The sequence below is a fragment of the Nerophis ophidion genome, linkage group LG19, assembly GCF_033978795.1.
Source record: "Nerophis ophidion isolate RoL-2023_Sa linkage group LG19, RoL_Noph_v1.0, whole genome shotgun sequence".
NCBI lineage: Eukaryota > Metazoa > Chordata > Actinopteri > Syngnathiformes > Syngnathidae > Nerophis > Nerophis ophidion.
In genome coordinates this window covers 15,280,568-15,293,217 of record NC_084629.1, presented here as the reverse complement: position 1 = coordinate 15,293,217, position 12,650 = coordinate 15,280,568, and the positions used below count along the sequence as shown (strand labels likewise).

General features: G+C 39.1%; 1 protein-coding gene and 1 long non-coding RNA gene across 2 annotated transcripts; one reads left to right on the top strand and one right to left on the bottom strand.

The window, feature by feature from the left end:
- The first annotated feature begins 1,035 nt into the window (after nt 1–1,035).
- gpr45 (G protein-coupled receptor 45) lies at nt 1,036–11,464 on the top strand. Its single transcript, XM_061878837.1, has 2 exons — nt 1,036–1,222; nt 7,033–11,464. Exon 2 carries the CDS (start codon nt 7,107–7,109, stop codon nt 8,265–8,267), a length of 1,161 nt encoding a protein of 386 aa, XP_061734821.1. The 5' UTR covers nt 1,036–1,222; nt 7,033–7,106; the 3' UTR covers nt 8,268–11,464.
- Nucleotides 4,325–9,839, bottom strand: LOC133537753 (uncharacterized). Its single transcript, XR_009802826.1, has 4 exons — nt 9,770–9,839; nt 9,608–9,687; nt 9,420–9,483; nt 4,325–4,464 (listed from the first exon to the last, which is right to left on the bottom strand). It is a non-coding gene; the product is annotated as an uncharacterized LOC133537753 (long non-coding RNA).
- Nucleotides 11,465–12,650: the final 1,186 nt, after the last annotated feature.

The following is a 12,650-nucleotide window of genomic DNA, read 5'->3' as shown; positions in this document are numbered from 1 at the left end:
TACTGACATTAAATCATTTTTATTGTATGATTTAAAGAAAAATTTAACATGCGGTAGCCTTTTTTAAGTTTTAAACAACATTGTTTTTACTATTAGTATACTTTGAAATACTTTTGTTGTAATAACATTGTTATTACTATTAGTATACTTAAAAAAAATGTTGTTGGACTCCTCCTAATAATCGGAATGTATATATATACATATATATATATATATATATATATATATATATATATATATATATATATATATATATATATACATGTATACATATATACACATATATATTTACACATACATATACAGGTATATATATATATATATATATACATCTACATGTATACATATATACACACATATATTTATATACATCCACATGTATACATATATACACATACATGTATGTATGTATGTATGTATATATCATACATACATTAACATATATATACATACATACAAATACACACATAGAAATATACATACATATACACATATATACATGTATGTGTGTATATATATATAAATATATATATATATATATATATATATATATATATATATATATATAGGCCAAAAGCACCCCTGCGACCCCGAAATGGACAAGCGGTAGGAAATAGATAGATGGATGAATATTTCAAGAAAGTTAGTTACAGTCATCGGTCACACCATTTGGTACACTTGCACGATAACATTTTTTCCTGCGCTACACAATCACATAGACATGTCCAGTTAAAATAAATCACACTGTTTTTGCAATCGCGTATTATTTTATTAATGTACTTTTTTTTATTTTTACCTTCCTACATTTAGACTACACTTCCTTTAGATCATCTACTGTAGGCAATAAAGAAAACAATAATTTAAAAATCCAATAAAAAGCTGAATTAAATAAATACAATATTTTGACAATTTTTAATGTTTACATTAATATATACTGTATATATATATATATTTTTTTTTTTCACAATTTTACGCACTGCCTCTTTAAATCGTCCTCCACATGCTTCTCGAGGCGTCATTGCGCCGTCTGCAGGCGGCACAGAGCCGACCGATCCCGTTACGGAATATTGAAATTTATATTTCCATTTCAGTGTATTATATATTTGGTTTGCTACGCCGTGGCGGCAGAACAGAGCCGAGTGAAAGAAGGCACCATGCAAGAGGGGGACATGAGACCAGGACGACAAGGACAGTTTTACACTCCAAACGTGTGAGCTGCAAGGTGGGTCCGAAGGCTTTCTCCATTGAACTGCTATCAAATCTGCTCCATGACAGGCAGAAATAATACAAACAATAATCGGAATCATTATTGTATGAAACAAACACGTGTTTGTTTTTTGTTTTTTATTTGATCCCTATATGCATATGTTACTTAATATACTTCCAATGTAGCAATTTAATCTGAGAGATTATGTAATGTCCTTTCAAAACAAGGGCGTGTAACATAGGTATGTTGTCTTTTAAATATATCATTTTTGTATTCAAATCCAACAAGATCAGGTGAAATAGAGGTAATATTGATATGCTATAAAGAATATATTTAGTCACGGAGGATGGAGCTATAAGATGCTTGTTGCCATGGAGCCGCTAACCCCTTGTTGCCGTAGCAACAGCCAGCCATCATTTAGTGTAAGAATGTCGCTTTTAAAATAGCGATTTTACTCATGATAGTTTTAATGTATATACAGTACACAATGTGTTGAAATGCACGATTGCAAATTAAATAGTGTCGTGATTTGTGTGCATCATGTAGCACACAAACCACTACATGTTTGCAGATTTGGCCGAAATTGTAGTAAATGGTCATTTACATACTGTGTCCTAGGGACACGCAATGAGCCATAAGTCCACATAAATGAGAAACAATGCTCGCTGAGGCTTGTCGTTCACATCCTGCTAAAATTTGGGTGTGTTAAATTACCATAAACGTGTCCTTATGTATGGAGGCTCAATGCAATATTAAGCAGTGCAGGTCTACGACCACAAAAATAAACATATTGTTATGATCAATGGTGGTGGTTTCACTTGTTAATCATCAACTGCATTCAAGGCTAAATTTGATGCGGTTGTAAACAGATGGCGTATTTTTTTTCCAGCCTCCACTCACATCGACATAATAGTGCTCAATTTACTGTAGTTTTGTCCTCGATTTTGGTGTGGCATGTACTGTATTTGGTAAATGGTAAGTTAGTTTTGATGTAACTCTGTTGAACAACAGACAGGGAACCTTGTTTGGTAAAGGAAAACTATTTCCCCATTGTTCTAGAACACATGTTTTTTCTCTCTAATGTGCATTCAAAATAGTTAAAAAAACTGCTAGTGCAAAGCAGGCAATGAGATTAATCTATAATCCCCTATACAGTCCTCAAAACAAAAAACATCCAAAAACTGTCAACAATGCTCCATTTATATGCCATTCCCTGCATATTAACCAAGAAATAAGGACATTGTTATTGTAAGAGCTAACACAGAGGAACAACTTTTCTGGCGTCGCTACACATCGCCTAGCTCCTCCAACCACTAGCGCAGTGTTTTTCAACCTTTTCTGAGCCAAGGCACATTTATTTCATTGAAAAAATCCCGAGGCACGCCACCGGCAGAAAATATAAAAAAGTTAAACTCATCAGCCGATATTGACAATAAAAAATAGTTCTCACAATTGTTGGATATGAATTCAGATCATAACCAACCATGCAAAACTTTAGCTCTTGTCTCAAAGTAAGTGTGCTGTCACGACCTGTCACATTACACCGTAACTTATTTTGAAGTTTTTGGTGTTTTCCTGTATGTAGTGTTTTAGTTTTTGTCTTGCGTTCCTATTTTTGGGGGCTTTTCCCGTTTTGTTGGTATTTTCCTGTAGCAGTTCAATGTCTTCCCTGAGTGCTATTCCCCACATAGGCTTTGTCTTCGCAATCAAGACTATGCAAGTTGTTACTATCCTTCTTTGTGGGGACATTGTTGATTGTCATGTCATGTACGGATGCACTTTGTGGACACTGTCTGCTCCATGCGCTGTAAGTCCTTGCTGTCGTCCAGCATTCTGTTTTTGTTTACTTTGCAGCCAGTTTAGTTTTAGTTTAATTTTGCATAGCAATCCCGAAGCTTCAATGGCTTTACTTAGCGGCACTCGCTTTTTGTTTATTTTTGGTTCAAGCGTTATATACCTTTCCTTCACATTGTCTCCCGCTTGTCTGCATATTGTGATCATGACAAACCATGTTGACATTTACAAAGCAATTATCTACCTGCTGCCACCGACTGATATGGAAGAGTATTACATGGTTACGCTGCCGAGCTCTTGACAGTGCAGACACTCAACAACGGCACATTGTAATTACTGGTTTGCAAAAAATATTTTTAACCCAATTAGGTGAAATAACATAATCTCCCACAGCACACCAGACTGTATCTCACGGCACACTAGTGTGCCGCGGAACAGTGGTTGAAAAACACTGCACTAGGGAGTCGCCAGCTCTCCTGCTAGCTTGATCTGCTAATAACCAGTGATGGGCAGTAACGAGCTACATGTAGTGAAGCTACGTAGCTTAGCTATTTTTAGACCCACATAGCGAGGTAGCTAACATCAAAGCTACAAGCTACAAAGAGAGAAAATGGACTGCAAATCCAGGCCCAAAAATATGGTGAAAATACAATGACCTGGTTGGATGAGAACATCCATACATCCGGAGAAAATCCATGATGATTGGTATTCTTCGTATGATGAGTCAAAATAGGCTAAGGTTAGGGCTAAACATTATGGAGAGGACAATCAGAGGCAAGTTAAGGCGGTTCATCGAAACTAGTAAGCCAAATCATAACAGACAAGCACTCATGTCACATGACAACAAGGGAGTCGGAGACAGCGGTACGCTTCAAGTTGACCTAAAAAAAAAAACATTCTTTAAAATGGCAGAGAAATTCTCTCCTGCATATTAGATTTATATTTTAGTGATGAAGACAACATGCAGGAAACCCACAATATTGCGTGTCCTTGGCCATATTTAGACAAATGTATGAGTTTAGAGAAAACACTGACCAAAACCTTAATTTTTTGTTGTTTACTATGTGCACCAAAATCATAACTACTCTCTTTATCTAAGACGTACATCACACACTTAGGAACACACATTAAGGTGAGTTGATTTCATGAACATTTTTACCGCACATAACTTTTACCAAATGTTAAATAAATAAATGATAAATGGGTTGTACTTGTATAGCGCTTTTCTACCTTCAAGGTACTCAAAGCGCTTTGACACTACTTCCACATTTACCCATTCACACACACATTCACACACTGATGGAGGGAGCTGCCATGCAACGCACCAACCAGCACCCATCAGGAGCAAGGGTGAAGTGTCTTGCTCAGGACACAACGGACGTGACAAGGTTGGTTCTAGGTGGGATTTGAACCAGTGACCCTCGGGTTGCGCACGGCCACTCTTCCACTGCGCCACGCCGTCCCTTAAATGTTCCCAAACAAAGCAAGTCATTGTTTTTTTTTGTCAATATATAGATGGATACCGTTTTAGATGCATAGAAAATACACAACATTATAAGAATGGGCCAAAGAAAAGGCAAACTAAAATATATTTATATATACAGTGTGGTGCGGGGACCTCGGGAGTTAGTTGTTCTCCATTTGTACACTCTGGGTTACATTAACATTGATATTATATACGGTATGTGGGCCCACAGATATAAATGCCGTAAATTGGGGGTCTGTAGCTAAATGTATGTCATTCTGTGGGTCATATAAGTAGCTTTGAGGTAGCAAGCTACATTTGCAGTGTCGCTTGTAGTGTAGCTTGCTACAATTTTATGGGGCTAGCTTCCCCTGAAGCTTAGCTACATTTAAGCGAAAGTAACTTGTAGCTCATCTAACTACATTTTCCAAGTAGCTTGCCCATCAATGCTAATAACACCGGAAGCGATAAATTAAGAAGCTTGAACGGCTTCTGTTAATGCTTGGTCATAAATCATCAATCTCTCCTGTATAGTAGAAGGTTGTGGCACCAAGCTAGGAAGATGGTCAACTTTGAAAACTGCTATAAACTTGATATTTTATAGCCCTCAAGTTGACTCTCAACAAATGGAACACAGCATAAAACCAATTTGCTTTGCAGACCATGCACCCGGCAATTATAGAAGACTCTGTAATTAGTTCAATAAGGAGCGCTAGTTACATCATTATGTAAGTTGCTATAGATCAGTGGTTCTCAAATGTGGGTACGCGTACCCCTGGGGGTACTTGAAGGTATGCCAAGGAGTACGTGAGATTTTTTTTTAAATATTTCAAAATTAGCAACAATTCAGAAATCCTTTATAAATATCATTATTGAATAATACTTCAACAAAATATGAATGTAAGTTCATAAACTGAAAATAAATGCAACAATGCAATATTCAGTGTTGACAGCTTTATTTTTTGTGGACATGTTTCATAAATATTGATGTTAAAGATTTATTTTTTTTGTGAAGAAATGTTTAGAATTAAGTTCATGAATCCAGATGGATCTCTATTACAATCCCCAAAGAGGGCACTTTAAGTTGATTACTTCTATGTGTAGAAATCTTTATTTATAATTGAATCACTTGTTTATTTTTCAACAAGTTTTTAGTTATTTGTATATATTTTTTTTCAAATAGTTCAGGAAAGACCACTACAAATGAGTAATATTTTGCACTGTTATACAATTTAATAAATCAGAAATTGATGATATAGTGCTTTATTTTACTTCTTTATCTCTTTTTTTCAACCAAAAATGCTTCGCTCTGATTAGGGAGTACTTGAATTAAAAAAAAATGTTCACAGGGGGTACATCACCGAAAAAAGGTTGAGAACCACTGCTATAGATGAGTAACCCCTAATTAGGTCCTTTAAACATATTATTGATTGATTTTTCATCATCCATCCTTCCATTTTCTACCGCATGTCGCTCTTGGGGTCACAGTGTGTGTGTATATGGGGGGAACTGGAGCCTATCCCAGCTGCCCTCGAGGGGGTAAGGCAGGGTACACTCTGGACAAGTGGCCACCTCATCACAGTGCCAACACAGATAAAAGGACAACGTTCACGCCCACATTCACACACTAGGGCCACTTTAGTGATGCCAATCAACGTGTTGTTTTTTTAATAATGTAAAGTAGGAAGCTACACATTTGGTGGACATTATTTTGTTTGTTTCACCCAAAACACGAACAAAGGTCATTTTTGTATACATATTTTTTACATAATGCATATAACAGACACTGTAAAGCAGTGGTTCTTAACCTGGGTTCGATCGAACCCTAGGGGTTCGGTGAGTCTGCCTCACTCATCGTTTCAATAAAAACTTCTCCCTATCGGTGTATTACAGATAAGGCAACAGCAGAAATCACACTGATTTGCAGGTGTGTAATTTGTTGTGAGTTTAAGCATTCTAGTGTGAGTTTAGTGTCGGTTTTGTTCTTTGAACAAGGTGATGTTCATGCACGGTTCATTTTGTGCACCAGTAAAAAAACATGGTAACACTTTAGTATGGGGGACATATTCACTATTAATTAGTTGCTTATTAACATGCAAATTAGTAACATATTGGCTCTTAACTAGTCATTATTAAGTACTTATTAATGCCTTATTCGGCATGGCCTCATTATAACCCTAACCCTCTAACCCTAACCTTAACACTAACCCTAACCAAATAACTCCAAATTAAGTCTTTGTTACTTAGAATATGTTCCCCTAGTGTCCAAAAACCTTTAAATTAAGTCTTTGTTACTTAGAATATGTTCTCCATACTAAAGTGTTACCAAAAACACATAACTTTGTCTTGAATTTGAAAAAAAAAACATTTTTTTTTCCACTGAGAGCGGTTCGGTGAATGTGCATATGAAACTAACTGGGGTTCGGTACTTCCAACAACGTTAAGAACCACTGCTGTAAAGCTACAGCCTTCAACAACATTGTAATTGTTCCTGTTTGATTGGCGTCACTTAAGTGTCTGATTAAGTGAATCTAAGCCAGCGATGAATTTTATGTCTATGTTTCAGATGGCACAGCAGCTGTGCCTTTGACGGCGACCAAGCATCCTTCCCACGTCGACGTTGTCTGATTAAGCAGCATCATGGCTTTTTGCAATGAAAGCCTGCTGGAGGGCTGCGACCTGATGGAGCCGGATGACGTCGTTGAAACCACAAAGAGCACGCCATCCGACCCGGGGGCGCCTCTCATATCAGTCACGTTGCGCGTGACTCTGGCCGCCGTCATGATCTTCATGATCACCATCGGATTCCTGGGCAACTCCATCGTGTGCTTGATCGTCTACCAGAAGCCGGCCATGCGGTCCGCCATCAACCTCCTCCTCGCCACGCTGGCCTTCTCGGACATCATGCTGTCGCTCCTGTGCATGCCCTTCACCGCCGTCACGCTAGGGAGCGGCGACTGGAGTTTTGGGAGAGGATTCTGCCGCGCCTCCATCATGCTCTACTGGCTCTTTGTCTTGGAGGGAGTGTCCATACTCCTCATCATCAGCGTGGACCGCTTTCTCATCATCGTACAGCGCCAGGACAAGTTGACGCCGCACAGAGCAAAGGTCTTGATCGCAGGGTCGTGGTTGTTAAGTTTATGCATCTCTTTACCGTCCGTCGTGGGCTGGAGGACCGGGGCCGCAGACATAGGGGATGCCTGGGCGCCGCAGTGTGTGTTGGGTTACAGTGAGTCCGTGGCCGACCGGGCCTATGCCATCCTCTTGGCGGTTGCGGTCTTCTTCGCCCCCTTTTCCGTCATGCTCTACTCTTACTTGTGCATCCTTAGCACAGTTCGCCACAACACCCTGCGTGTCCACAGCCACGCCAGCGAGCACTCCTGCCTGCCGGCCCTCAACCAAGTCAGCAAACGGAGGCTCATCGGGCTGCAGAGACACCCCCACATTAAAGTGGACATGAGCTTCAAAACCAGAGCCTTCACCACCATCCTCATCCTCTTCGTGGGCTTCTCAGCGTGCTGGCTGCCATACACCGTGGTGAGCCTGCTGGCAGTGTTCAGCCGCCGCTTCTACTACAGCCCGGTCTTCTACCCCATCAGCATAGGCGCCCTGTGGCTCAGCTACCTGAAGACGGTTTTCAATCCCATCATCTACTGCTGGAGGATCCGAAAGTTCCGGGAGGCGTGTCAGGAATTTGTCCCAAAAAGCTGCCGTCTGTGTCCAAAAGTGGCAGGGCGGAGCCGAAGGAGGGTGCGACCAAGCAACATTTACGTCTGCAGCGAGACGCAGTCGGCAGTGTGAAAGACGCAAAATGTCAACTTTTTAAGGTTAATCTGATTATCAAGTACATACGAATTTCCTCCCTCTTGCTTGTGATTTTTACATCATTTGTGTTGGTTTTCACTGCGGACATGTTGACTATTTTTTAGAGCGAAAACGTGTTAAGACGCCTCTGCTGGTTGCAGCCAAGTAGCCCACTCCATTTAAAGGCCATCAATTAACAATCAATATCACACAATTGTACCAATCCGTTGTGGTGAAGAAGGAGCTTAGAGATAGGGTGAGAAGCTCTGTCATCCGAGAGGAGCTCAAAGTAAAGCCACTGCTCCTCCACATCGAGAGGAGCCAGATGAGGTGGCTCGGGCATCTGGTCAGGATGCCTCCCGAACGCCTCCCTAGGGAGGTGTTTAGGGCACGTCCAACCGGTAGGAGACCACGGGGAAGACCCAGGACACGTTGGGAAGACTATGTCTCCCGGCTGGCCTGGGAACGCCTCGGGATCCCCCGGGAAGAGCCAGATGATGTGGCTGGGGAGAGGGAAGTCTGGGCTTCCCTGCTTAGGCTGCTGCCCCCGCGACCCGACCTCGGATAAGCGGAAGAAGATGGATGGATATCACACAATTGACGGAATTGTTAACAGTTGAATAATTTATTTCTTTTTTACTTGTAACGTTGTGGTTGAAAATGTCTATCTGAATGTTATGAACTCCTATTTCCATGTCATCGGTGTATCGAACAGAATAATGTTGCAATAACGAAGGCCATAGTTTAGCTTTCGACAGCCAACGTGTTGACGTTTTATTTAGAGCAGAAACGTGTCAAAACATTATCAACAGCGCCTTTGCTGGTTGCACATTCCACATAAAGGGGAACTACACTTTTTTCTTTTAATTTTACCTATTGTTCACAATCATTATGAAATACATTAAGACAGATGTTTTTTTAATCCATTTTAACTCATAAAACCCAATTAAAAACATCCAAAAACCGCCAACAGTACTCTATTTACATTTCGTGACTTGAATATTTAGCAAGTATTGGTGATATTGTTTATAAGCGCTAACACATGACAAGCCGTGACCACAATCTATGTGAACAATATCGAACGATTAGCTGTATCCTAGCTTTCCTGCTTGTGGAAGTTTATTGTGGATCATAAATCATGCCTCTCACCTGGAGTGTAGAAGGATGAGGATGTAAACCAACAAGTTGGTACACTTTGGCAGCCTAGTTAGACCTGAAATGGCGAATAACGACACTTAACGATGCTTGGTTCCATCTAAACGTGAATATAACAAGATTCCAACAGTCGGCATGCTAATGACAGCATAAATCGTACAGTAAGTGATGTTTTATTATACCTGTTGGCTATCATGAAGTCTGAGGATGTAATCCAACAAGTTGGTACACTTTGACAGCCTATAAAGATGCTTGGTTCCATCTAAACGGGAATATAACAAGATTCAATAAGTCGGCATGCTAATGACAGCAGACATTGTACAGTAAGTGATGTTTTATTATACCTGTTGGCTCTCATGAAGTCTGAGGATGTAATCCAACAAGTTGGTACACATTGACAGCCTATTTAGACCTGAAATGGCAAAAAACGACACTTAAAGATGCTTGGTTCCATCTAAACGGGAAGATAAGAAGATTCCAACAGTCGGCATACTAATGACAGCAGACAGTGTACATTAAGTGACGTTTCATCATGCCTGTTGGCTCTCATGAAGTCTGCAGTGACTTTTGATCAGTGATTTAGTTGAACAAAAAAAAAGTTGTGATGCGTTTTTGAAATTAATGCGCTGAAAATTCCAAAAATTATCAAAATATGTAAATATTAAATGTTATTATGAATGTGCCCATTACTACATTACATATATACTTACATAATGTATATAAGACCTTAATAGTGGTGTTGGGATGTTTTTTGGCAGATTAGAGCAGCTCCCTTATGCTCCATTGTAAGCAGACTTTAGTTCGTATTTATTTTTTAAAAAGCATTAGAAAAACTTAAACATATGTGTTCTTGTCTTACATAAGAATTGTGAATGATAGGCAACATTCCCCAAAAAAGTGCCGGATTGCCATATTTTTTTGTTTGTTTTGTAGGGATTCATATTTCGTATTATTGCTGTCAAAGCACTTCGGAGGAGAAAAGCGACACCATGCTTTTCACGCGTTAATAGCACAAAATGTGGATTCTTATGGTCATGGTTTGATTGTCCAAGATGTATGGTAATGTAATCTGTGATATTTCTACCTGAAAAAATGCTTAAGATATTCTGTATCATGTTGAACAAGTTAATTCATATCTCTATCATAATCATATTATAAAGTAGTATACACTTTTTTTCAATCTGCTATAAAACATTTATTTAGGTAGAAATATAATATATTACACTGCAAAACATCTTTGACAAAGCATGATCGTAATGTTTATTTTGTTATGGTTGTTAGACCAGATTTAACACGCAGCGCTATTATTGTGTGATTAGTATGAGAAGAGGTGTTTTGAAGACGTGAAAGTTCTGAGATAAAAAAATGAATCTAAACTTCCTGCTCACCATCTTTCTATTCTGATTAGCTTTTATTCAATTTTACTACTGCAGTTACTGTAACCATCTACATTTTATGTTATCAATGCACTCAACCGTAATCCAAACAAGGAAGTAAAGCTTATTCTTTCTTCAAGGTAAAATAGTTTTGTATTGTCAGGAAAACAACTTTGGACACAGGATTTCCATAATGTCCCCTTTTCCTTGTACATTCTTGCTTGCTATTTACGAGTTGCGGCTCAACAATAACTGAACGCCATTACATTTCCTACGCTACAGAATGGACCATTGGTCAAAAACGAGTCAGCACGCATGTGCATTAATAGTGCGTTATTATCATGTTTACTTTGACAGAGTTTTTTTTTTTACTGCTAATGTTATGGAGGAGTTGGGCTGTAGCTTGAGTTGCCATAATGCTGCTATTCTATAAATAGCAAACTGGAGAATGGGAGAATGTCTCCCTGAATGTTCTGAATTCCTGTTTCCATGTCAGTGTTGTATTGAGCAAAATGAGGAGTAGAGGAAGAGTTGTGCCATAGCAATGTCTTTGTGGATGCAGCTCAACTTCCACAACCTGATGCCATGCTGTCCTTTAGACCAGTGGTCCCCAACCTTTTTGAAGCTGCGGACCGGTCAACGCTTGATAATTTGTCACGCGGCCCTGTGTTTTTTTTGGGGGGGGGGGGGGAGTTGTCATGAAAAAGGGAGGTTTTTGGGGTTGGTGCACTAATTGTAAGTGTATCTCGTGTTTTTTATGTTGAAAAATAATAATAATTAAAACAAAATTAATAAAAAATTATTCTGCGGCCTGGTACCAATCAATCCGTGCCCCGGTGGTTGGGGACCACTGCTTTAGACAGCAAGCAAGTTGGGACTGAAGCAATAGCGCCTCTGCTGGTTGCAGTCAAGTACTGCACTTTTTTTGCACTCCAATTCATGAAGACGCGATTTTTCAACGACACACAAGTGACAGAATTAGGTCACTCAAGTTCACTGTTATTTGTTATAGAATGGGATAATTCCTATCTGAATTTTCTGAACTCCTGTTTTCATGTCATTGTTGTATAGAGCAGAATGAGGAGGAGAGGTTGTGGTAGTTAAAAATCACATTGTCCTTTTTTAGACAGCAAACTAGTTGAAACTGAATCAACTGCGCCTCTGCTGGTAGCAGCGATGTACTTGGCTTCATTTTGCCTCAACTGTTTTAGGAAGACCCGACTAATCAGTTACACCCCCAAAAAATGCAAATTCTTATCAATTGTTACCATGAATCAAGTGAAATGCCCATCGGAAGCGGTGATCATTACAATGTCAGTCATGTGTCTTTAAAAAAATGGGGGAAGTGACATTCTAAAACATTTGATTAGTATTTTGTAAACATATTGACTTGCATACACTTGACAAGGACAGAATAAGCCAAATAAACACATTTTTAAAACCACAGCCTTGTTCTTGGTCCTCTGTTGTTTGCATTATATAAACAGAGCTGAGGTCACATGATATGAATATAGCGTTGCTGGGATACGGGAGACCGGCGTTCATTCCCCTTGAGATTTTATGACGTGTGGCTGCTATACCAACTGAGGATAATAGTGAATAAACAATAAAGGACCTTTAATGTGGGTACAACAAAACACCATGATGATGATGGGAATGATTTAGGTAATTTTGAACAGGTTTAAGAAATGTACATAAAGGAACATCATACGTTTACAATTCTGAAAACGTCTTACTTCTTCTCCGAGTCTCAGCAATTACTGATATTCTGTTTAATTGTATTATAAATACATTTTTGTGGAGCCCACAAGATTTTAGTCTTTAAAATGTAACAGAATGGTGAATTTAT